Genomic DNA, 26,749 nt, shown 5'->3' on the forward strand with positions numbered 1-26,749 from the left:
GTCAGATTCATTTCTATGTTGGATGGTCTGACCTGGTAAATAGTGAATGTTATATTTATACTTTGAAATTTAACTCTTTCCTTTTCCATTTCTCAAAAACATAACTTCTGAGAAATGATATAGTTTCTTTTTAAGTGTGTGTGTGTGTGTGTGTGTATGTATATATATATACAACAAATGAATATTGAAGCCTTTTAACCTGTAGTCCAAAATAGTCTCCTTATCATCTCCATAAGTATATCAGAGAATGAGCTCCATAACTATATCAGAGCAGCAGCTATCTCTTGACCCTGTGATATACCTCTCCCACCATTTATTGAAGCCACATACCCCATAACTATAAACACAAAAAATTCCAGTAACTCCTTTTGGTTCAATAAGCCTTATGTAACTTATCTATATCTGTGATGCTGGTGGAGGATCATTAATTACAAGTAACTAGTTATTATGTAACCAGTTAATTCCAAGCTAGACAATTGCATACCTTTGGTGTGATTTGAATGGTGCAGGCCATCCAAGGAATATGTTTTGGAACATAAGAGTTGTATTCAAATGTGTGCACTATTCATGTGCTATTTAAAATATGTACCCATGAGCCTTGTTGGTGTTGCACACTTCAACAGCAGTGTCGTAGCATTTTTTTTTACCATAGTGCAAGATTGGTTTCAGTGGTGCATCTGTTGGGGGGGGGGCAAAATGCCTTGCTTCCTCATGTGCCCACAGTCTAAATGGGAGATGTTGTAATGCAATTGCCTTTAGGGAGGATACAGTTGAGCAAGAGGCTTTGTTAGTGAATATACTAGATATGTCATTCATGGCTTTCTAGCACTGCCAGACCAGTATAATGTGTCTCCATGCAATGCACAGTGCAAAGGATGTGTTGTCCCAAATGGGAATGCTGAACATCTTGAACTGATTTTCATAGGATAGTCTTGGCGTTGACTGGGATTTTTCATATCCTGCAAGACTTGGCTGGCATGCCATAAAAGTTGTACCGAATTATCTTCTGGGCTGGTGCACATCATCACTTAGTGATTACTGCTTTCTAACTCAAAACATTACATCAAGGAGATTGTTCTGCAGGATGTACTGTGCCTTTTTAAAGTTGTGTGCTTGTTTAAGAATCAAGTATATTAGGGCAGGTGGGGATCATTTGACTGTCTGCTTACAGCAGATGAGATTGGTTAAAGACACACGGCATCTGAAGCTAAATGCCCCAATACATTATAACCAAACTGTGATAGGGTACTCTTTTTTTATATCAGAAAAACAAATGGTACTCATTTGCTGACATATACTAGCATGCATTTTATTACCATACAATCAATCAATCAAGTTTATTCTACATTAGCTGACCAGGCTTTTGCAACCATACAACAATCCAGTACCATATTAAAACATAATTAAAATGGGACTGTTATATTGATAATAAAGCATACAAAATAAGACTAAGGCCTGTTACAGACTGCCAAAATAAAGCTTCTTCAGGTCTCTTTGGAGGTATGCTGTTTAAATGATGCATGCATCCTAAGAATCCGGAAGCTGCACCAAAGCTGCCCTCCAGTGCTTAGGAATGGAGTGTGGCTTTGGCGCGACCTCTGGACTCTTAGGACTCATGCAGCATTTAAATAGCATACCTCCAAAGAGACTCAAAGCAGCTTTATTTTTGCAGTCTGTAACAGGCCTAAGATTTTATCTTGTCACTAGACAGTTTAAAAATGTATCTCTTTATCAAGGCTAATTTGACATAAAAAGAAAATGTGCAAGCTTTGCTAAAATGGACTTAAAGGAAAGGTTGTGACATGTAAATGCATATTTGCTCATATATACTAGTTGTAGCTTACATGTAATTGCTGTGATAGATAAGAAGAGCACTGCACAGGCAAGGTGTCCCATATTCTCTGCAATGTTGGTGAATACTCCAAATGAGCAAAGTGTCCCATGGCACTGAGGAGAATGGGGAGCCAGGGCTCCCTCAATTTGTTCTTCCCTAAAAGATGTAATGTAAAATAATTGATTGTCTAATTTTTAAGACCTTTTATGCATTTTGCTCACACCTAATCTCAGTTTCTTGATCTTTCCTGATTAAAACTTTTTACATGCCCACTACTAATTTCACAAAAACCTTCAGCATCACTTTTTTCTAACACTGCCACAGCTTCTCCCTCCTGCTCTCTGTCCTATTTCACTTACAGTACTACCTTGTGTAGCTGAGCAAGGACAAGTGCTGAAATGACTGTCTGACTTGTAGAATCTAGCCTTTTTAAAGAGGTGGCCCTGCAATCAAGGAAGAGGAAATACTTTTTCGTGAAACACAAAATAACTTATGGAATTCACAGCTACAGGATATGATAGGAAACAGATTTCTTTAAAAGGAAGGACAACTGCAAGGAAAATAAGGTATCACTGGATACAAGATACAGAGGCTAGATGGCACCCCAGATTGAAAGATTATATGCCTATGATTACCCGTTTCAAGGGCACCAAAGCAGGAGAAGGCTATTTATCCTTGTGTCCTGCTTGTGGTGGATCAATTAGAATAACATGTAGCAGAATCTCATATTCCTTTATTATGTTGTGTTATTACTGAAGTCATATGCTTGAAAAATCAGTAGAACAAACAGCTGCCACAATTATTGGACCAAAACAACAATTCACACTGGAATTATATGATTACATCCATATACTATGGTCTCCAAAGTGATATATGATGCGTCCCTGATTTGAAATTGCATTACTGAAAGATAGAATATATCACATTGCAGCATGTAGTGTTGCATACTAATCAGAAATGAGAAATTTAGTAGGAAAGAAATAACATGTTAACCGTTATTAAGCTAAACAATCTAATTTGATTGCGTTTATATTGAAAAGGAGATGTTTTTAATTTTCAGTTGGTGTTTTAATTCATGTAGCATTAGTTCTATAAAAGCCAGATGAAAAGAAAGGTGAAAAATTTCATCCATAATTTAATTTCTCTCTCCTCATCCCTGTTTTGAGCTTTGGAGAGAAGGAAACACATGCATTTTTTAAAACCTCTTTTCTCACATACTCCACCATATATATGATTTGCTTTTTCTTACTCCCTGCTTTATAATAGCTTTACCTTTCTGATATCTTTAGCTTGCTGCCTCTCTTGTGGATCCCAACAAATTTCCTAGAATTATAAGCTTCAGAATTCCATGTCCCTGGGACAGATGAGGAGACTACATGTGGTATTCAGTGTAGAAAATGAGTACCATCTGAAAACAAACCATACCACTCCCTCTTCAGAACTGTCCTTACTACTTGTGACCCAAACCTTGTTATTCCCCAACCTTGAGAGACTAAACAATAGTGAGACATGGTATTTCAAAAATTGAACTAGGTTTTGGCTAACCGGCTGATGTAAACTTGGTTGGCTCTTTAGAACTGTGGCTCATTTAATTAGCAATAAGTTATTAACTTAATTCTGGAGAGATATTAATGCCAACATCCAACTTAAATCAACCACTTTTATTTAAAAAATAGATTTAATTATGTTGTCCAGTTTGATTGACAAATATTCAATTTGATTGATTTTTAATTATTTTTTTGCTATCACAGATACTAACAATCTCCAGAGGCATCGAAGGATTACTGATTATTTATTTAGCATGTAGTTTGTTAGCCTGAGTATAACTGAGCCAATGTGGTCCTCCTAAACAAGTCACTTATTCACAGATTCATTTCCTCAAAGTGTGAAGCTGGAATAAAGTACATTGCAGTTTTTGTTATAAGGATATATCAGTATTTCTGTACAGAAGTGGCATAAGTTGTCAAAAACGATGATGAGTGTGAGGGCAATCAAGCATATAGGACTAGAGGTGTGGTAGTTACAGCTTCTGATCTATGGATAGGCATCTCTCATAAATGAAGGACAACATCTACATTCAAAACTTAGAAAGAATAGGGAAGGAAAAGCATAAGTTTGAGAATAATATCATGGTAGGAAGTGAAGTAGGGAATGGCCATCCAAGATCCCATGGGGAGCTGGTGTGCTCTTCAAAGTTACCTATCCTTGCTTATTGTGTATTTACACTACAGAGTTACAGCATTTTGCGACCACTTTCATTGTTATGGATCCATTCTATGGAATCTTGAGATTTGTAGTTTGATGAGGAACTTAGCATTGCTGTTTTGTTTAGGAGCATGCACAAGAGTTTTTGTAACACAGAATTTTAAATACCTTACCAAACTACAAATTGTTGGAATTTGAAGAGTGGAGCTATGGCATAAAGTGGTGATAGACTGTTTTCTGTAATGCAGATAGATTCTTAAAAGCATATTTTAAATCAAATATTTTTCAGTGGCAGAGTGTATTTTATGTATAGATAAGGCTCAAGGTCCATTTTCTGGATTCTGCCACTTGAAGGAATGTCAGACAGGAGGACTGTGGCGAGTGGAATCTTTGCATCGGACCCAGGATGATAAGTTCTTGTAAGAATATCTGGCACTGGGCTGTTTGATGATCATACTTCCATAAATCACTTCAGAATTCATTTTTTTCACAAGTTGTGTAACAGAGTCTCCAGTGTTATTTCTAGTTCCCTGTCTTTAGCTCAGATGATTGTGGTCTACTAAAGAGAAAATTACAATCCAATAAAAAAAACACAAATCAAATAGAGCAATGCACCCAACAATAGGCAGCAGATGAGCCTTGACTGTGTAATAGTAATCACAGCAATCTTTGTTGACCAGCTTCATTCCTTTTCAACCACATTCTGTTTCTTTTCCTGTTATTTATATCTAGGACAGAGGAAAGTGTTTGATCTCCCATTTGGAAGCTGTCTCTTTCACAGCGATGTTTATGACAATGGAGCCTCCTTTGCATATGACAATTGTACAAAATGTACATGCAGGGTGAGTCAGTAATAACCCATCTCTTAATGAAAGTTATTTTTAGGATGCAGCACCAACATTTCTGTGCAAGTTGAGTCTCCCTTATCCAAAATGCTTAGGACCAGAAGTGTTTTAGATTTTGGAATATTTGCATATACATAATAAGATATCTTGGAGATGTGCTCCAGGTATAAACATGAAAATTATTTATAGTTACACATAGCAAGAAGTTGATTTTATACATAATATTGTTAATATATGTGTGTGCAAAACAAAGTTTTTGTACATCAAACCATCAGAAAGCAAATGTGTCACTATCTCAGCTACCCATGTGGACAATTTTAGATTTTGGACTATTTCAGATTTCGGAATTCCAGATAAGGGAGACTCATCCTGCGGTTTAGAGGCTAAGACATTTTCTTCCACTGACTTGCAGTAATACATCTAAGAATAAAGAAATTGGGCTCCATGGGAATGGGCATGAGCTTTCTTCCTAGACCACATGAATGCCACATTTGTGTGTCTCCATTGTGTGGAGACAATACACTTCCACAATATCATCATCTCTTAAATATTTTGAAAGTGGAGAAATATGCAACTATGTTTTCAGAGGAGTCTGTATGCCTTCAGGAGCACCAGATGGAGACAGAAGTAGCTAGACTTCCCTGTTGTCTTTCTCTCAGTGGGTCCTTTTGGCATCCCGGAAGGGGCACCACAGGCAAGCTTGCACGCCATGATGACACCCCTTCTGTCCAGTGCCCTTTAGGCACTGCACTGCATGTACGTCATCATGGTGCACTCCATGTGCATGTGCGCATGCCATTATGGCAGCCGAGCGACACAACAAGGGCTTTGAGTGTGTGAACACTCAGCCCTAGTGCAGCCCTAGTTCGCTTGCAGGCCGGCACAAAGTTCCAGTCAGTACAGGCTCTTAGTTAACAAAACGTACAGTGAGAAACTGAGAAAGGCTGCTTGTTCGAGTGAACAACTCTTGTTTATTTTCTGAAGGAAGATGTAGAATAAACAATGCAGCCCACCATGAGCATCTCGCTGCCTGAAATCGGTTTGTACTCACTTGTAACAGCATAGACAGGAAGTTCACTCATGTTTTTGGAGGTCTGTGGGAGAGATCTCTCTGTGTCACCTGGCCACCCCTGATGTGGTGTCTTTGCCAATTTGGAACAGGCAACTGTCCCATTTCCGTACCAGCTCCAGAGGAGCAAATGTTGTCTCCTTGACAGCCATGATAGAAATAAAGTGCAGTGGTAATGGCAGGACAGAGTACTCCATTCCATTTCTCCCCCAAACCCTAGTTCTGTTGCCTTCCTAACTATGTACAGCATGGAACCCTGAGGTCAAGGGTCTTATGAACCATCAAGCCAGAAGCCACCAAGTATAATCCTGTCAGATTACTGAAGGCAATGTTGACCTTTTGCATCACTGGCTAGTCAGCAAAACCAAGAGTGTTATCAAGTTCCTAGTGACTACCTATATATGTCTGGTAGGTTGATTTCATCTTGGTGTGTCACTGATTATGTGCATGAGTTATGGGCCCATTGCACTCACCTTACAGAATATATTTGTGCTTTTATAAATCCTGTTGAAAGGATTTTTTATTAAAAAAAATATAGTTCAGCAAAAAAATTTTGTACTCACACAGCTATCTTGAGTTTCTCTGCATGAAGATTGAGTTTCAAGTATGATGTGGATGTTGCTAATGCAAAGATAGTTGGTTATTGGGCTCCTGTAAAGGAAAAGGGCCTGTTATTCTGATAGTGCTCTTTTACACCTGGAAGCCCTGGTGGTGCAGTGGTTAAATGCTGGTACTGCAGCCACAAGGTTGTGAGTTCGATCTCAGGCTGGGGGAGTCTACTCAGCCTTGCATCCTTCCGTAGGTTGCTAAAATGAGTACTCAGCTTGTTGGGGCAATTAGCTTACACAATGTTTCCAATTTACCAATTTAGCAACTGCTAAGGAAGTGTTTAAGTGCACTGATAAGTGGTAAATGTACTTGCAATTGCTATTGCTACTCACTGTGTAAGGAGCTCCCTCCAAAATCAGAAGTATTCTCTTGTATGCTTCCCCAGCATACCTTATTACAAACACCACCCATACCAGAAAGCACTGAAACAGTTGAGGACCCCATGCAACCCTAAAGAGGAGAAGAAAAGACATGACCTCCTCTGTCATCAAAAGGACATTTTAGTGATAGCAAACCCATTTGTTAAAATGTTAAAGGTGCTCCTGCTATGTGGAAGATAACATGAACACATTCCTCATGTTAATATCTCTGTGAAAGATCCAGTATATACTGACTAAACCAAGTAGTTGTGGTACAAATTGGTTGCCACTGGATGTATCTAATGGTCCTTAATTGAGGAGGGAATATCATCATTCATCTGCAGTATCTTTTTTCCTTCCTTTTTTGTAGGATTCTACTGTGCTGTGTAAGAAGACATGCTTATCACCTGGAGATTGCACCAGAACCAAAGAACAATGCTGCAAGGAATGCATCTCTTACATGTCTCCCGAGGAAACAAAAGTGTGCAAGTTTGGCAACAAGATCTTCCGGGTAAATGTCCACACAAAGCTCTATTGGGACACCTGAATTATTATTAGGATGTAACACATACTAAGCTGTAATTTTTAGCCAAATCAATTTTATGCAATGACCCTTAAAATAAGGCAGAGGGATTCAACACGGTTACTTTAGCCAGTACAATAGCCTTGTAGGCCTACTCCTTTCTCCCTTGGCAGAGAATGAAGATGCTGCTTTTTGCCATAAAATGTACAGAATAGATGATTCACTTTCTTGAGCAGATTCCTGATAGCTATCAGAAAGGTATTTCTCTGAGGGCTGTAAGACAACAGCCCAGCCAAAAGGGAACCCCTCCTCCCACTCCCACCCCCAAGTAAGCCAATCGGAGTTTAATTTGCTTTTCTGGATACAATTCAGTACACAGTTATAAGTACAGACAGTGCTTCATGAACTGGGAAGCTGTGCGGTCATAATCCACTCCGACTCTCCTCCCACGCAAGGTCATTGGGGATTCCCTCCAAAACACTTCCCATATTACTGTACGGCTGTTTGTTTTCTCAAGTGGTGCAGGGTTTCTCTCCCTCCTGCATCTTTCTGTTGGAAGTGATTTCTGTCACTGTGTGCACCATCTGTGTGTTGAGAGATCCTGGGATCAGATGAAAAGTTAAATCCCTTATGCACACAGTATTTATCCAGCCAATACTGCTCCCCCCCACACACTTTGGACAAAGCTGCAGTGTTATGTAGGCTATGAAAATGCTGTTTACAGTATAGTGAAAGAAACTACTCTTCATTCACTTAGAGCTTATGTGAAAAAGAAGAATTATATACCCAATCAGTTGTCTCCTTCTTAACTTACATTCTTTCTGCATACATGTGTCTAATAAGGAGCAGTAGGGCAATGACAGATGCCTTGTGATTATTGTCATGTGTCCAAAGGGCTACTGTAGGTGCACCCCAGATCTTGAATCTCATCCCCCTATAGACACATATAGTTGGCCCTTCTTATACACTGATTTTTTATACATGGATTCAAGCATCCACAGTTTGAAAATGTTCCAAAAAGTATAAATTTCAAATATCAAACTTTGAGGGCCACAAACCCCAGAGGGCCACAATCATTCTAACTGAATGGGCAGAAGGGAAGAGTGCTGTAACCTCATGGGATACCTATGTAGGCAACTGTTAAGAAGTAGATTCACGTCTTAGAGATGAGCTGTAGAAAGTGTAGAATTCAGAGACATAGCTGTGTTAGTCTGGAATATCCATATGCAGAGGGATCTTGTAGCACCTTTGAGACTCAAGTCCAAAACATACTGCAGAAATAATCCAGTTTGAGACCCCTTTAACTGGCCTGGCTCAATTGTAGGGAATCCTGGGAACTGTAGTTTTGTGAGACATTTATCCTTCTCTGTCAAAGAGCTCTGGTGCCACAGAAAACTTCAATTCTCAGGATTCCCTAACATTGAGCCAGGGCAATTAAAGTGGTCTGGAATGGGATTATTTCCGCAGTGTGGTTTGGACCTAAAACTATGAAAGTTTATGCAACAGCATCTTTCCTTTAGTCTGAAAGATGTTACAAAATCCCTTTCCATCTCAAAAGTGTAGTATGTGACTTTAATGAAGACAGAGTTCCAAGTTAGAAATCACAGATGTGTGATCTGTTGAAACAAAGTTCCATGTTTGAAGTACCTTAATAGTTGTTCACAAGCAACAGTGCAAGTTCTCCCATCAAGAGACTGTTTGTGCATGAAGACTGGTCAGTGCTCCAGCAGTCCAGTTTTAGTCCCAATTACCTCCTGAAATGAGTGAAACTTATTAGAAGTAATTTACATCCCATTGATTTCAATTGATCTACTTTAATTAGGAGTTAATATTGGATTTAGCACATATTTTAGAAAAGGTAAAGAGTGAGGAAAGTAATAGTAGTACTAGAATTTTGTTGTGTAGTTCTAAGTCATAAAAATTCATATCACACTCAAAAGTTAATAAAGTTTATAAATATTGTTAGCAGGATAATGATATTGATTATAATAGTTTGATTTTTTTTTAAAAAAAACCTGTATCCTCCTATTGTGCTTTGGATCATAAAGATCCATAAACATCCTTTTTTGTTGTTTCTGTTCTTTTATTATCTGCCCTATTGTTATTTCATTCCTATAAATGAATAGTTTGCATGTGCTGTCTATGAAAGAACTGGTGCTAGGCTATTGGTAAACACTTTGGTAATGTCATTTGTCACATGGGATCCACAAAGATATTTGTATAGCTGGACCTTGATATCTGTGAGGGATTCATTACGGACACCACCCACACACCCCGCAGAAACTAAAAAACATGAGACCTCAACTCCCATTGTCCCTAATGGTAGTGCAACATGTAAGTGCCCACTAGTGTGGCCACATGTATGTGCCGCCATTTGGTATAATGGGGCTTGCCATCTGCGGATGCTCAGATCTGCAGATGCTCAGATCTGCAGATGGCAAGCCTGTGGATAATAAGGCCCCACTGTAATGGGATTATTCAAGCAATTCATGGGGTCATTGAGAGGGGAGGAATGGGTGGGTTTAGTACCTGTTTGAATTTAGGATTGTGAGGTTTTTGGTTCTCTGTCTGTTCTAAACATTTTCAGATGTTTAGCAGATCAGATGTCTGCCTTAGCATTGTAAGTAATCCAAATTTATATGCAGTATTAAATATATTCTTGGATTAAACTAGAATGGTGCCACATCTGGGAATAAATTTGCTGTGTCCTGACATTCTAATCAAATATTTTCATGTGCAGTAACTTAAACATGCCAATCACAGTGGCCATATTGAGTCAGATTTTTCTAATTATGTCATTCCATATGAGACAATCGTGATTTTGGACAATTGCAAAAAGAATGTTTTTCAGGAGAAAAGGCAACTAATTAGAATGTTGATTTTTTAAAAAAATGTTTTAACGTGTCTTCATTAAATGTGGAATAATATCCCCCTATCTCAAAGGACCAAAAGGAAAAATTATCCCTGATGGATTTCCACCCTACGTCCAGGGTGGAGATGGACACTTCATAACTAATTTAGACTAAACAATGACATAACTCTAATAGGGAGAGTGTTGCTTTTTTGCTTGTATGAGAGGATGATGCACTACTGGAATAGTGTTCTTCTCCCACCCCAGCTGATGGCTGTATCATGTTCTCCGTCCTGCAGGATGGAGAGATGTGGTCTTCCGTTAACTGCACCATCTGTGCTTGTATGAAAGGCAAGACCGAATGTCGCAAGAAGCACTGCGTTCCAGTCATCAGCTGCCCTCATGTGAGTGTAACACTGAGTGTCCATCCCCCCATTAGCAAAAACTGTGGCAGGCTTGGTAGAAGCAGATTTTGGTAAAAGGAGAGCAATCTCAGGTTCTGTGACTGAGTATAGTATTCAGAACAGTTTAACACATGTTTCCCCTGGTTCTGCTTTCCTCTAGGCATTTATCTCCAGTCCACATTTTTTCCATTCCTATTTTTTTCTTCATTCTTTTTAGTCTGCTCCATTCCTTCTTTTTTGGTTTCTCTCTCTTTGTCGCTCTCTTTGCCATTATTAATAAAGGCCCATTCTGCTATTAGACAGGATGAAATAGTTGCCTCAGGCAATAGATCTCGGATGTCCCGATAGAGCAGCATTTTTTTTTTTAAAAAAAGAAATCATTTACTATGATTTACATATTTTTTAAAATGGGGATACATGGTTGTGGGATTCTCTGCTTTATATGCCAAAATAGCTTGGATGGATCTAATAACTGTACACCTAGGATGGGTCGGAGAGCTCTCTATTACTTTGCCTTAGACAGCACAATGTTACTTAATAAGTGTGGTTTTAAAAATGTTTGGACCTGATTAATTACACTTTTGGTGTTTTCAAATTAGGCCCTGTTTCATTCTTTAAATTTTATGGTGGGGTACAGATGTCATTTTCCATTTTGCAAATATTTCCTTCCTACCTCTCCCTTTTTTCTAATTTTAAAAGAATGCTATGGTGGGGGGAAAGATGGAATATGTGCATAATACTTATTTGTTGATGGTGTGCAGAGCTGTCATTCTGGAAGCTCACTTACCTGGAAGTATGCCTAATTGATTTCAGCAGAATTTACTTGCTTCTAAGCATGTTTGTGACTAAAGTTTAAGTTGTCAAGCTGCTGTTTCCAGCAGAAGTAAAATAAGGAATGGATAAAAAAAGATGTGTTCAGCATTGTCTTGATAATTGGGTTAATACACATACAGCTGTATTGAGCTTCCTGTATAGCTGAATGTATTTGAATTTATATTAATCCACATTCGCTTGGAGAAAGTAGTATGTTTCTGTCTTTGGTTGGAGAAAGTAGTGTTTTCCTACAAAGTAAATTATTGTGATTACTCTTTCCATCCGTGAATAATAATATTTTAATAATAATAATAATAATAATAATAATAATAATAATAATAATAATTATTATTATTATTATTATTATTTGTACTCCGCTTTCCCCAAAGGAATCAGAACGGATTCCAACACTATAATTAAAACATCAAACAATTAAAAAATACAATTAAAAAACCCCCAAACCTCAACCCTCCCCCCAGTCATAAAAACAGTGATCAACCCATAAAAAGAGATTAAACATCCACATTTAAAACTGTCCAATAGGAATACACTAAAAATTTGGGCCGATTAGCGCAAGAGATGTGGGGGGGGGGATGGGGAGGGATGGTATCAATCAATTTTGATATTGGAACAATAGAGGTATCATTAGAGGGGGGAGGCAAGTCTAATGGATCTAACCTAGTCTGGAAAGCCTGCCAGAAGAGATCCATCTTAATAGCCTTTTTAAAGGCTTCCAAGGTGGTAACATGGTGGATCTCATCTGGCAGGTTCTTCCAGAGCATGGGAGCAGCTGATAAGAAGGTCCTCTTGGTCACCACTGAAAGTCTGGTCTTCTTAGGTTGTAGCAGAGTCTTCCCAGAGGACCGAATGACATGTCTATTCCTGTTTCCTAAGGCAATTCAGAGCATATATAAATTCTATGCAGCACTGTAAAAAAAAGCATAAACAGAAATATCAAAAATATTGGCAGTGCTGTCAAGCCTCACTTGCTAATTCCTTCCTTTATAGATATATATTATAGAGATATAACAATTCAAAAATGATGGTTCAAGCACAGGCCTAGGTCTAAGCACATTTTTTCTGTATATATATGTTTTTTGTGTAACTACTTGTTGGAAGAAACTTATGCATTCTCTTTCCCCTCATTATATAGATAGGGTTTCCTATTTACCATATACATTCAGCTATAAGTCGAGAAATTTATGCCCCAACATTGATACAGTGGTACCCCGGGATACGAAATACCCAGGTTACGAAATTTCCGGGATACGAAAAAATCCCATAGGAAATAATTGTTCCGGGTTACGAATGTTTTTTCGGGTTACGAAAAAATTTTTGGTGCTTTTTTCGGCTTTTTCGCACGAAATCGCGGCTTTTCCCCATTAGCGCCTATGGCATTTAGGCTTGCGAATGCTTTTCGGGTTACGAAAGCGGCGGCGGAACGAATTAATTTCGTAACCCAAGGCACCACTGTATTGAATTTTGGGGTAGACTTATATAAGGGTCAATACACCAGTAGTGCTTAGAAGGGTCCTAAAGCAAGCAAGCCTGATGCCCCAATCTCCATTGAACATCAATTCCTTCCCCCTCCAGTCCATTCTGCAAGCCTTTGCTTCCTATCGGAAAAACTCCCCATTAAAAAACACTTGCTTCTTTCTCTGGTCCATTTTGCAAGCCTTTGCTTCCTATGGAAAAAACCTCTCCATTTAAATCCACTTGCTTCTCTCTCTGCTCCATTTTGCAAGCTATAAGGACTTTTTAGGCCGCCCTGAAAGGGCAGGCTGGAGCTGCCCATTTTTGTTCCTGAGGGAGTCCACAGCAACCAAATCACGTGGGCTCCTTCCACACCAAAAAGAACCCGCTAAAAGCAGGTTCTTCTTGGTGTGCGTGGCCACCACCATGAGTGTATCATTGGCATACTGTGGCATGTCAATGACACAAGTGCAGCACCATGACATGCGGATGCTGTGCCACACTTGCGTCATCATGGCGGCCCCTCAGTGGACCATGATGGCGCTACCACTGTGCACTAGAGCTCGGGAGTAACCCTCACTGAAATGTTTCTTTACCATGAAATTCCTATGATGAGACAGTGCTGGTTCTTCAGCTTAGTATTGGCGATGAGCACCGCTCCCTACAGTTGGACATGACTTGACAACCTTGTCAGAGAGGAAATCTTTATCTTTTGCAATTTTATATAAAGTATACCATTTTAATATTCTACTATATATAATGGGACTTGAGCATCCATGGATTTTGATATCTACAGGGGCTCCTAGAACCAACCCCCAGCAGATACCAAGGGCCCACTGTATGTGCTGCAGAGTTAGAGGTGTTGAGGGAACTATGCCCATCTGGTTGGAATTTGGGAGGAGCCCTCATATGAGTTTTAAATAGTTATAAATGAAAAGGTATTGCATGGGCTATAACTCATTCTGGCATAGTACAACCCTCATATCTGTAAGGGATACATTTCCAGACTTATCATGAATAGTGAAATATGCAGATAATAGTGAACCATATATTTCTGGAGAACATTAACCATAAAGTTGTGCTGAAAGATCTCCAGATGCCTAGAGAGACCTGTTTTTTGTGTGTTTGTTTTTGGACACAAGCGACACCACTTGTACTGGTCCCATGGATATAAGTTTTGTACTGTAGTAGGTATAGCACTTGAAACATTATTATGTGATATAATGAAATTAGAACTCAAGGAAGATTTATGATGATATTGAAATATAAAAAGATGGTTCTAAAATAATATTCAGTTAGGGGCTGAGCAGACGGGACAGTACAGCCACAGACTCAGCCCATTCTTTCCTAGCTCCATTTCTTACCTAGGTCAGCCTCTGGGTCAGAGCAGGGACTGGTAAATGTTCACCCACCCATCCCACAGCAACTCGGGATCCTCATGTGTTCCTTACCCTGCCACATAATCATTTTCATTCAGAAGCACCCCCCCCCCCCCGGTCGCCATGTCTGATGTGGAAACAGCGCACCTTGACATGTGGCTGCAGCCAGGCACCCTGTTCACGCGTCAGATGTAGTGATCAGGGGTGGTGGTTTTTGAGTGACAGTGATGGTTGACAAAGTAAGGAATGCAAGGCAGTGATGTAAACAGCCAGGTTTTGCCATGGAGTTTCAAGGAAACTCAGCACAAAACCAGGGATATTTTACCCTGGGGTAAAGGCTGTTTACTTCGGAATTGGGCCAGATCCGCATCTGGTCTGGCAGGATCAGGCCCAATCTCCATTCTTTTTCTTTTATACCTATGTATACTGTTTTATTGTAGTTAGAATCTTTAATAAAATATCATTTTAAAAAATTATGACCAAAGATGATTTACAAAACTTTAAAATAGATGATGAAGACATTGAAATAGTTAAAGCTTTTCTATACCTTGGCTCAGTCATTAATCACAATGGAGACTGTAATCAAGAAATCAGAAGACCAGGATTTGGAAGGGCAGCCTAGAAGGAACTAGACAAGATCCTGAAGTGTAAAGGTATATCATTGAATACAAAAGTTAGGTTTGTCCATGCCATGATATTTCCAAATTCTATGTGTGGTTGTGAAATCTGGACAGTGAAGAAAACTGACAGAAAGAAAATAAATTAATCTGAAATGAGTTGCTGAAGAAGAGTTCTATGGATACCACAGATTGCTTTAAAAAAAACAGCCAATAAAAGGATCCTAGAGCAAAACAAGCCTGGATTATCCCTAAAAGCCAAGATCACTAAACTGAAACTGTAGTACTTTGGAGTCAAACAGCAGAAAATATAATGCTGCTTAGTAGAAAAGAAAAATCATGTTTGATCAGCTAGAAGATGGTAGGAAAAGACAAAGATCACATTTCAGATGGATAGACTCAATCGAAGAAGCCACAGTCCTGAGTCTACACGATCTGAGTAGGGCGGATGATGATGATGATGATTTTATATATTTATATCCCACCTCTCTCCCAGTATAGGGACTCAAGGCAGCTAACAAAATTTAAAACAGTCCAAGTTAAAACAATACAAAGCATTAAAAATACAAAGTTTAAAAAAGCAATTAAACAATTTGAAAAAAATTAAAAACATACTTTAAAATTTAAAAGTGCTTTATAAAACTGTTATACAACTTTATATAGCACCCATTGTCAGTGTGAGAAAGCTTTGTGACATAAAAATGTTTTATCTGCCACTGAAAGGAAAGCAAGGATGGAGCCAGCCTGGCATCTAGGGCAGGAGTTCCAGAGACTGGCAGCAGCCACTGAGCAGGCACTCACTCTTATTCCCCCCAAACATGCCTGAAAGGGTGGTGGGACAGAGAGAAGGGCCTGTCCGGATAATCTCAGTGTTCTGGTGGGTTCATAAAGGGAGATAACAGTAATTCAAATAGCCTGGACCCAAGCTGTATAGGATGATAGAGTGACCTGGAGGTCTCTCAGTCATGGGCTTGCCATAAATCAAAGTTGATTTAACAGCAGTTAACAACAACTAAGTATGGTCTTGTGATCCAAATGTTATCAATAGGATAGGAGAATCTTAATAGATTAGAATTTTGCATTATTATAGGAACTTCCCCCAAAATAGTCTTTCTGCTCTTCCACCTTGTGGGAATTATGAAATTATAGTAGTGAAATGATAGGGAACATGGTGACTCAGTGGTTAAGATGCCAACTCTGATGACTGCAAGGTTGGCAAATTGAGAGTTTGAGGCCCAAGTGCTACCATCACTAGTCCCAGCTTCTGCCAACCCAGCAGTTCAAAAGCATGTAAAAGTGCAAGCAGATAAATAGATACCACTTTGTTGGGAAGGTTACAGCATTCCATGTGCCTTGCCGTTTAGTCATGTTGGCCACATGACTATAAAGTTGTCTTTGGCAACACTGTCTCCTTGGCTTAGTAATGGATATGAGCTACAGTCAAACATGACTAAACAATCATGTCAATGGGGAAGCATTTACCTTTACCTAGTAGTATCCCATTTATTTTATTTTAAATATTTTGTCATATTATATGAATTAACACAAACAATGTTATATTTCTGTGCACACATTCATCAGCTTGTGGCTCATATATCTTATTATGTGGGCCTTTTCTCACAAGAAAGAAGGACCTTTTCGCATAAAAATAAATCATACAATCCTTGCTTCACAGTATTTTCAGTGGGTGTTATATAGAGCCTTGCACCATAAAGACATCATGTTTTCAGCCATCCTGTTGATTTTGAAATAGAGTGCTTCAGTAATCTAATATTGGTCCCCAGGGGGTGAGATGAAGCTGCATCATTGTATTTGAACATACTAGATACTGAAAAGTTGAAAATAAAAGGTTATTTTCATAGAAAAGTATTAGCGCCACTTCTATTTTTTCAGTCTCTCTTCCCAGCTTGTTGAGACAATTAGCATTGCAGTTTTGCAGGCCCACTGAACAGACTTAGTCCTTGCTGGTGAGCAAAGACACATAAGAGAACTGATGAATGGCCAATTGTCTACACTGAGTGTTATAAATACTGCATGATAATTGGCCTTGTCTTATAGCTTCTTTCATCCTTCATTCATGGTGCCTTTTACAGACTGGATGTGAAAGCACAGGTGACACCAACGATCAATATCTGCTGTGAGAGCTCTCACTTCTTTGCAACTAGTTTGGAAGCGCACCAAATCTTGTCATGTGCCTTCAAGTCATTTCCAAGTCATGATGAACCTATAATGGAGATTTCTTGACAACATTCCTTTAGGGGAAGTTTGCCATTGCCTCTTCTCAGGCTGAGAGAACATGACTTGCCCAAGATCACTCAGAGGGTTTCCATGGCTGATCAGGGATTCAGACTGTAATTTCCTGGAATCATGGTTCTCTAGGACCATTTTGGATATACCTGCCTACTTCACCAAATGATTGATGCAGATCTGAAAAACAGAAAAACAAAAGCTAATAATTAGATGTGTGGGTCTCTGCATTTAGCAAGAATTTTAGATTTAGATTCTTTGGTATGTAGCTTTCTGGGAGATTTATTGTGTGTACATTTTGAACCTATAAATTTATGGTGAGTTTCAGATTTATTTAGGGCACAACGTCCCGTGCCTAACACAGACAATGTTACATTTTTATACACATCTGTTATTCTTACAAAGAACAAAAAATAAAAGTGGCTAGTCATACTTCTAGAGCCAGATTAAGCACAAAACAACAGCAGCTGCTGCTGTTGCACAATGGAACACCCCCCCCCCCCAAATCCTAATTAGTTTTGTCTTTTAAAAAGACGAGTAAAAATAAAGACAGAAAAGGATGGCCTTTGGATATAAAACTGAAACACTTATGAAAAATAAGAAGGGAAGGAAAAGATTCTGCAGGATTCCTAGATTCTCAAATGTGTTCTGCTTATAAATATTCATAGACAAAAATGGAATTGCATCTCTTAAGCCCACTCCTAAGGGAGCCGTCAGTGCTAACAAACTCTAACAGCACATGTTAGTAATAATGGGCTTCCTTATTCTACAAGACAAAAACAGAAAGCCGTGCCAGGATGGTGGCTCAAGTAACCAGCCTTAGCAGGTTGGCTTGCAAGACCCTAATTTTGCTTGAATTCCTGCCACTTCCAGCTTGGATGATGGCTGAAGTCCTTTCATGCAAACACAGAGGTAAGACTATCCAGTGCAATTAAGCAACATTCAGCTGTATTCCTTCCATCTGTGCTAGTATAGTTTCCCCAATTAAGATCTTTCCCTCTGGATGTAGTGGTTGTGGGGGCGGGGAAGAGTTTTGAGAGTGGATGGCTTGTACGTTTCCCATTAAAAGGATGTGAAAAAAAGGTATTATAACAGGTGATTTATACTAAAAGGAGCAACATTTTGTCTTGCCAAAAACACAGAGCAAAATCCAAGTGCACAGCATGGATACTTGGGCACCAAATAGCTGTCAAAATTACATAGCCATGGCCAAAGACCTGTTACAGCCTATTTGCCTGGTAGATATGATCTTTATATTAGATCTTCTCTCTCTCTCTCTCTCTCAAACACACACATGATCTTCCACTATGATGATAGGGTAGTATCCATGTCCCACTCCTTTATCCTTAGAACAACTTTTTGAAGTAGGTCTGACTGAGAAATAGTTAGTCCAAGGTTGCTAAGCTAAATCAAAGTAATCCAAGCTTCAAGGATGAATGGATACCTCTCCAGCCTGAGGATGTATTTACACTACACACTTATACGACTTTGATACCACTTTATCTTCCCCCATGCTATAAAATCCAGGGACTTATAGTTCAGTATATACGGTATGTATAGATGATGCTGTGAGCCCTTGGTATCCAGTGGGGTTTGGTTCCAGAACCCTCATCAACACCAATATTCATGGATGCTCAAGTGCTATTATATACAATGATGAAGTAAAATTGTGGCTATTATATAAATGACAAAATCAAGATTTGCTTTTTGGATTTGCCCACACCAACCACAGGCTTGCCATCTGCAGTTTAAGCTTCCCTGGACGGCCAGCCCTGGCTTCAATGGGCACGCAAGCATGCAAGCACACAGTGGCATGAGCGGGAGCATGTACCCATTAAAAAGAATGGGACTTAAGGTCACGTAGGCGGGTTACAGACAGCCATAAGGGACGTCCCTTACCCTGTTACAGACAGAGTCTGTAACAAATGGCGGCGGCAGTGCGGAGGAGTTGTGTGGTTTGGCTGCTGCGACTCCGCTGCGCTGCAACCAGCAGCGGCCCGAGACCACCCCTTTTGGGCAGTCTGTAACGGGCCATGGGTTTTTTGCTATCTGCAGGGGGTGTCTGGAATGGATCCCCCACAGATAGCAAGGGGCAGCTGTATGTTTAAACTGTGGATTGTTGAATCAATGGATGCAGAATCTGTGGATCTGGAATGCTTACTGCATTTTCATAACAACTGCTGGGAAATAACTAAGCACACTACAGGTAGCATACCATGTTCTAAGTAAGGATAATTTTATCATTTTCTTGTGTCTAACGGGAAAACCAAAAGATTAGGTGGATGATAAAAATACTCCAGGCCAGTATAGATGACCAGATTACCAAGTAGTTTAAGGGTGAGGCATCTAGTGGGATAGCTCAGTACCATTAGTGCCACATCTTGCCATTTACTCATGTTTTGCAGTGTCTCCATCAAATGACGTATCGTCTCCAACAAATGAGCCCCCGCTGTGTAAATTGCCCTCCCTGGAGAGTTCTTCCTAGTATCTAACCTTCTGTCTGTTTAGCCCTATGAAAAGACTTTAAAAATTTTTTTTCCAGGGTATTAAACATGGTAGCTTAGCACTGTTGCATATATTTCTATCATATGTTTTTGATAAATTTGATGCTGCTGAATTTATGCTTCTTCATTCACTTTTTTTGAAAGTTGTCTCTTGTACATTGGTTGAGTTGTGTTTGCTGTATTTTATTGTAACTGTGAACATTTTAGGCTGTTGTAAGCTGTCCAGAGGTGGTTGTAGAATGGCCTGAGGAAAAAAAGGGGGGGGGGAGGAGCTTTCAAATAAATTTGGGGAGGGATCATAGCTTGAAGGTAGAGCACATGCTTTACCTATAAAAGCCCTGCAGTTCAGTTCGTAGGCAGTAGGTGAGGAACAAAGCAAAATTTCCCCCTAAATAGTGCAGACAATCTTTTGAAAGGGAGAGAGGGGGGCTTGGGAACGGCCCTGGACATAAATCCTCTGGGTCAGATTTTATCATTTCCAGTATAGAGGCTAATGGGCTGGGGGAACAGTTATTATTATTATTTGAGGTTTTGTTTAATATGTCATCTCTAGGAATCTCTAGGTCCTCCAACACAATTCTGCTGGAAGTTTACCTTAGAGTTATGCTGGAGGACCTAGAAGTTCCTAGAGAAAACACTTCTTTAGACATTTGTAAGTCCTCCAGCATGATTCTATGATCAACTTCTGACAGATGTTGACCACAGAGTTGCACTGAAAGATCTGGAGATTCCTAGAAAGGTGTTCTCTCGGGTAAAAAAGAATAGTGTTTTTTATTTGCAGTTTTTCCACATTCACAGGGCTCCTTCACCCTTGACCCCAGCAAATGTGGAGGGACCACTGTAGATAAATAGGTACCACCTTGGTGGGAAGGTAACATCATTCTGTGCAGTCATGCTAGCCGCATGAACATAGAGTCATCTTTGACAACGCTGGGTCTTTAGCTTAGTAACAGAGTTTAGCACTGCCCCTTACAGTTGGTTACGACTAAACATTCATGTCAAGGAGAAACTTTTACCTTGAGTCCACCCCCACCCCTAAAGTGCATGGCCCCAGGATGAGATAAGTTGTTTTGGCATCTGATGTAGAAATTCCCACAAGTGTCTTTCACTCATTTCCTGGCAGGAAGAATACAACCATCATCATCATCATCATCATCATCATCATCATCATCATCATCATCATCCCAAATGACTAATTATTTGCTATCCTGCGTCTGCTAAGTTAGACAGGTGCCTCATTCTGCCTAACAGCAGGACTGGTCCTGGCTTTTAAGCTGGGAACCAGAGTCAGAAGTTAGCATAGTACTGGGAATTATGCCTTTTGCTTCTGAGACAACATGGGAAATCACATATGAAACGGAAGAATTTTCAAAAACAATATATGCTGTAACCACATTGAAAATCCCGTTGGATATGCCCAGGCTCTTGAGTGTGCTTAAAGTAGTTCTTTGAATCTTGGCCATAGCTTAATTCAAATGAAATCAATTGAATTATTTTAAAGGGCTTAATAGAGAGTTTTATACACACACACACACACACACTCTCTAAAATATACATGTACATTTTTTACTTTTAGTCACTGTTAGTTCTGCAAGAATTCATAACAAAGGTTTGGCCTCTTGCAGCATACTAAATAAAGAGCTGAACCTTGTCTTTATTTAAAATGCAGGAGTAATTTACAGATTCAAATGAGATTAAAATGCCATTTAGCTATGCACTGAGCCAGGAACACTGGAAAAATTTCTTCTATCCTCAAAACATACACTGAGGCTGCAAGCAATAGAAATCTATTTACTGTCAGATAATTTCCTGAAGGAACTAGTTTCTTTTGCCTTTTGGATTAGGGTCTAAAACTTCATTTTTTAAAATGTAAGGATAGGCAAATTGGACAGGCCTTGGCTCTGTCCCAAACACCTACACGTAAATGAGGCACTTCAGTCTGCTGATGACTTGTGCAAAATCTTGAACTTTTATCATAGTCTTCTATAGTTGCATTATATATGTAGCACTGCTTTTTCAAACAAGTGGATTTATACACATTGCAGCTGGAATCTTAACCCTATCTGGGATGCTTTGATTGTGTCTTCCTGCAAGGCAGGGTTTGGATTGGATGGCCCTTGGGGTCTCTTCCAATTCTATGATTCTGTATAGTTAAGGAAAGTATACAGTGCTTTTCCCCTCCAAAAAAGTTGTTCAAAGTGGTGTACAAAGTATAAAAACCATAAACCAATAATTACATTTGCATCAAATTAAATGTAGCCACAAAACCAGAAAGAACCAAAAACAATAATCATAAAGAAAATTAAATAACAATTGGCTGAATGTTTGTTTGAAAAGAAGATGGGAGGGAAAGAAATGGAAAGTTGAGAGGTCTTTTTTTTGGGGGGGGGTAGAACAAAAATAATGAGCGGAATGACCAAACCATCTAAGTAGGGAATTAAACATTGTCATGGGGACATTTGTACGTCTACATATTTTGGACTAGAGTTTCCCTTATTCCTCACCACTGGCCATATTAATTGGTCCAAAACATCTAGAGGGCCAAATGCTCCCCAGCATGACAGTCATGGTGCTGACACTCAAAAAAATCCTGTTTCCCATTGCCATGAGGAGTACCTCAGAAGAAGTCTGTAGAATCAATATGAGACTAACCGAATGGTGAAGGGTCTGGAAACCAGGCCCTATGAGGATTGCCTTAGGGAGATGGGGATGTTTAGCCTGAAGAAGAGAAGGTTAAGAGGTGATATGATAGCCCTGTTTAAATATTTGAAGGGATGTCATATTGAGGAGGGAACCAGCTTGTTTTCTGCTGCTCCAGAGACTAGGACCCGGAACAATGTATGGAAACTGCAGGAAAAGAGATTCCACCTCAACATTAGGAGGGACTTCCTGACAGTAAGGGCTGTTTAACCATGGAACACAATCCCTGGGAGTGTAGTGGAGTCTCCTTCCATGGAGATGTTTAAAGAGAGGCTGGATGGCCATCTGTCAGGTATGCTTTGATTGTGAGTTCCTGCATGGCAGGGGGTTGGACTGGATGGCCCTTGTGGTCTCTTCCAACTCTATGATTCTATGAATCAGTTATGTAGAGAAATCTTGTAGCACCTTTGAAACTAACTAAAAGAAAGAAGTTGGCAGCATGAGCTCACTGATCATGTGTGGGCTGAAACATATGGCCCTGAAAGTCCGGCACAACGCCAGCTTGGGGGCATGGTGTTTAGACACACCACGCCGCCAGGTCACCTGGAAGCCACACTGGCTATTACACCACCGGTGATTTTTTTTCCCAGCCAGGAAGATAAGGTGGCTCTCTCTTTGCTGTTCTTTTGTCATCAACTTTTTAACTCCAAGAGACTTTTAAGAACTGACTGTAAGGGCCTTTTAAAGGTGTGGATTTCACTAACTTTTATGTTTTATCTTTTATGGGCTTATTTTAAATGGTTTTATTATTGTGGGAAGTTTAGTTTAAATAGTGTTGCTTATAAATATCTAGGGAAATATCCTAACTGAAAAGAATGATGTGTTTTTACTTATACAAGTGTTTAAATGTATTTGTTGGGCTTTTTGTAAGCCACCTTAAGTCCCAGTTTCAGGGGAAAGGTGAGATCTAAATGCATCAAGAGCAACCACAAGAGCAGACAACATAATGTTTCTGCCTCTGTTACTGTGAAGGTGGTGGTTTCTCTTTCATTTTGGAGGCAACTACAGAAGAGATAAAAACAATGGACATAGGTTTTTTTTAATGGCCCAAGTGAGGTTTTGGCATGCATAAAAATCTTTCTATTCAATCCACATTGTTAACTATCCTTTTCTTCCACTGAGAAAAGATTTACAAGAGATAAACATTTTGAGATATCAGTATCTATACCTGTATTCTTCTGGAAGAATACTTTGCACCTCTTATACAAAAATAAAATGTTTTCAGAGAATTTCTTTACTTACAAAAGATAACCAATGTTCTAAATATTTCCCCATTAATACTGCTTATATTTATTTTACCTAGGGAAAGATCCTTAACCGAAAAGGATGCTGTCCCATTTGCACTGAAAGTGAGTAAGTTCATTCTTCACTATTTTTTCAACAATTTCTCAGATAAATTATGTGTAAACTGCCTTACAGATCTTCCATTTCACTGTGAGTAACAGAAGAAATATTTGTGGCAGGGGTGAATTATTCATAATGCCTAAGACATTTAGTCATCTTTAGACCATTTCCCAAGTATTAAAAAAGACATGGCCCTGCAAAATGGAGTTTATAATAGAAGGGTCAATATCCTCAGAGATCTCCATCAGCATATTCTGTATTTATATCAAGATGACCTATGGTGCTGCAAGGCTTTTAATCAAGTTATTAATAGTTATGAAGTGAAATTGATTAGAACATAGTATTTTCAGACAACATTGTTGCAGCATTCCTTTTCTCACTCTTGTTTCCATCAGGGTAAAAGAGAAAATCTGATGCATACAAAGAGTCAAAATGATGGCTGCAAATATTATCTATTAAAATGTACTATCCTTTTAATTTTAAACCAATGAACTATAGTCTTCCCTCCACATTTGTGACTTTGATTATTCGTGGATTTGATTATTCATGGATTTGATTAATATGTTCTCTGTAGGAATCTATAGGTCCTCCAGCATGACCCTGTAGTCCGTGTCTGCCAGATGTCATACTGGAGGACCTAAAGATTCCAGGAGAGAACACTACTCTAGGCATTTGTAGGTCCTCTGGCACAAGGGAAATGAAAGCTGGGTTGCTACGAACCGTTTAGGTCAAGAAATCTAAATGATAAGTGTAATTCCTCCTAAAAGGGTGACTTTATACAGATATGTACATCAGTCAATTTCACCACATGGTTATTTGCAGCTGTATGTGTTGGGCAACTCCATTGGGAAAGTACTGTAGTAGAGACAATGTGAAATGATGTTAAAATCCTGTCTGTACTGTCTGATCTGTGATGACCCATTCAAATATGCAGATATGATGAAGTGATGAAATTCCATGCCTGAATTTCCCCCATATACAACTTTTCCTTATATAGCTGTTTCTGGGCCAGCATTTTGGCTCTTACCAGGAGATTAATGACTAACCTACGAAGTCAGCAGTTGACACCAATCCCCCAGTTGCAGATGGTTAGCAAGCAGTCTTCTTTCTCATAAAAGACAACCTCTGAGAACCAGCCCAGACACTGAAGAAATAGTCTGGAGCTAGGAGTCAATAACTCTTCTTGGATCAGGATATGAAATTTCAAAATATTCCTGGGGAAATGAGTGAAGTTCATTTGCAAAGGTGTGAGTGTATATTATTGGAAAAGGCAACAATCTACTTTCTCCAAAGAAAGCAAGCCCCATTTTTTTCCAGCACTGATTTATAAGGCAGCATGGAAGTATAATTTAAAACCTGTTAAAAACAAAGTATGGTGGATGAGAAAACTGCTGGAGTGTGCAAGATGTACAGAAGAGAAAATCAGAAATGAACAGTGTATAAACATTCAAATAGGAAGCATTTCTTCAACACTGCCCTGGAAATAGGTTGTGACTGACAGTGGTTTGATCTGCAACAGATGAATTTTTTTTTTTAAAACATAGTCATCCTGACTTTCCTTTCCATCACAGCTAATCCATTAAGTAGCCTTAGATTAAGGTGCAATTAAGAGTTGCAAAATACCAGCCTGACAATGAAATAAACTTCTCTGGATGGTTTTCCACATAATTTAACACAATTTGTAGCTTTCCCGAGCGACAGTGAAAATATTTATACATACAAAGTCATTGGGATTAAGCTGGGAGGGTGGTGTATTTCAGAAAGACAATATTTTAACTGAATTATAAAATACTGTTTTAAATTTGGCGGTGTGTGATTCTGGTTAAATTAAAAACAGTTTAGTCCAATTGTTGCACAATGATCCATTGTGTCTTTTTTAAACAATAGTGCTTAAAAAGTGGGAAACTAATGGCTGTGTGCCTTTACCACCATGTAGGTACCTCATTGCAAAATAAAAAGTGGTACGGTGGCCTCATCAGGAATAAATTGTACTTGTAGCTGTGGGGAAATAATTCAACTGAGACAGGGACACCAAAAATTGTCCATCTTGTGTATTTGTGTTCATGCCCACTGAAATCAATATGAACTTTTCTAATGATAGCAGAAGGGTTCAGAATACAATAGCAGCCTTTCCCACTGTAGTCATATCTAAAAGAATGATTGTGCATCACACATCAGCAAGCCTGCCAAGTTTTTGGAAGAGAAAGTATGCCTCAATAAAATTGCATTTCCAAAATGGTAAGAGGCACTCTTCCCACTGTTGAAGCCTTATGCCTGAATTGTTACATTACTAGCTATCGATACTTGCAGAGGGACGTACAGCAGAGTATGAAAGAGGTGTGAGTTATTATAAAGATTATGTCTCCTACTCTGTTCACTTAATAGGAAGGTAGATACTAAGCAAAACATCTGGGTCCTGGCCCATGATTCAAAATTAAATGAAATTGTCGAAGGTACAAAAGCTACTGCCTAGTTCAGATGTTGATTATATATGATACATTTCTCATTTTAGTCCCCCATTTTGTGGTGCTCGGGCCAGAAAGTCATAGCAGATTTATTTCTCTATCAACTGATAATAATTTAATAAAATAATAATTTTTTATTTATATACCGCCCTGTGGCGAACCAATCCAAACTGATAACTTGTATTGCAAGAGCATGTGTTTTTCCCCTCAGCACTGGAAACAGAGGACATGATCCAGTCAAAATTAGTTTGTACATGTTAAAAATTCTGCTAGTTTAAATGGGGTAAACCCTTCTTTCAGGTAGAAATCAGCTAGAATTCACAAGCTTGGTTTTTGTTTATGTAATTTATAAACCCAAAGTGTGTTTAGGAGTGATGGCATATTATGTAAGCTGTCAAAATTGAAGGGATCTTTTGCTTATGACATTAAGCATAGTTCTATGGCATGCATCATCCCCATTAATTTTTCCATTAGCATATCTGCCTACTATACAGCTTTGCCACATATA

The 26,749-nt window shown here is 39.1% G+C and overlaps 1 protein-coding gene across 3 annotated transcripts in view; it reads left to right on the forward strand.

The window, feature by feature from the left end:
• BMPER (BMP binding endothelial regulator) overlaps positions 1-26,749 on the forward strand; it is a 222,194-nt gene that overhangs the window by 107,048 nt on the left and 88,397 nt on the right. For all 3 annotated transcript variants that reach the window (XM_042476729.1, XM_042476730.1, XM_042476731.1), the window contains 4 exons: positions 4,772-4,881; positions 7,292-7,432; positions 10,595-10,699; positions 23,736-23,781. In XM_042476729.1, coding sequence (XP_042332663.1) covers positions 4,772-4,881; positions 7,292-7,432; positions 10,595-10,699; positions 23,736-23,781 — 402 coding nt within the window. The remainder of the gene's footprint in view (positions 1-4,771; positions 4,882-7,291; positions 7,433-10,594; positions 10,700-23,735; positions 23,782-26,749) is intronic.

The sequence above is a fragment of the Sceloporus undulatus genome, chromosome 6 (genome assembly GCF_019175285.1).
Source record: "Sceloporus undulatus isolate JIND9_A2432 ecotype Alabama chromosome 6, SceUnd_v1.1, whole genome shotgun sequence".
NCBI lineage: Eukaryota > Metazoa > Chordata > Lepidosauria > Squamata > Phrynosomatidae > Sceloporus > Sceloporus undulatus.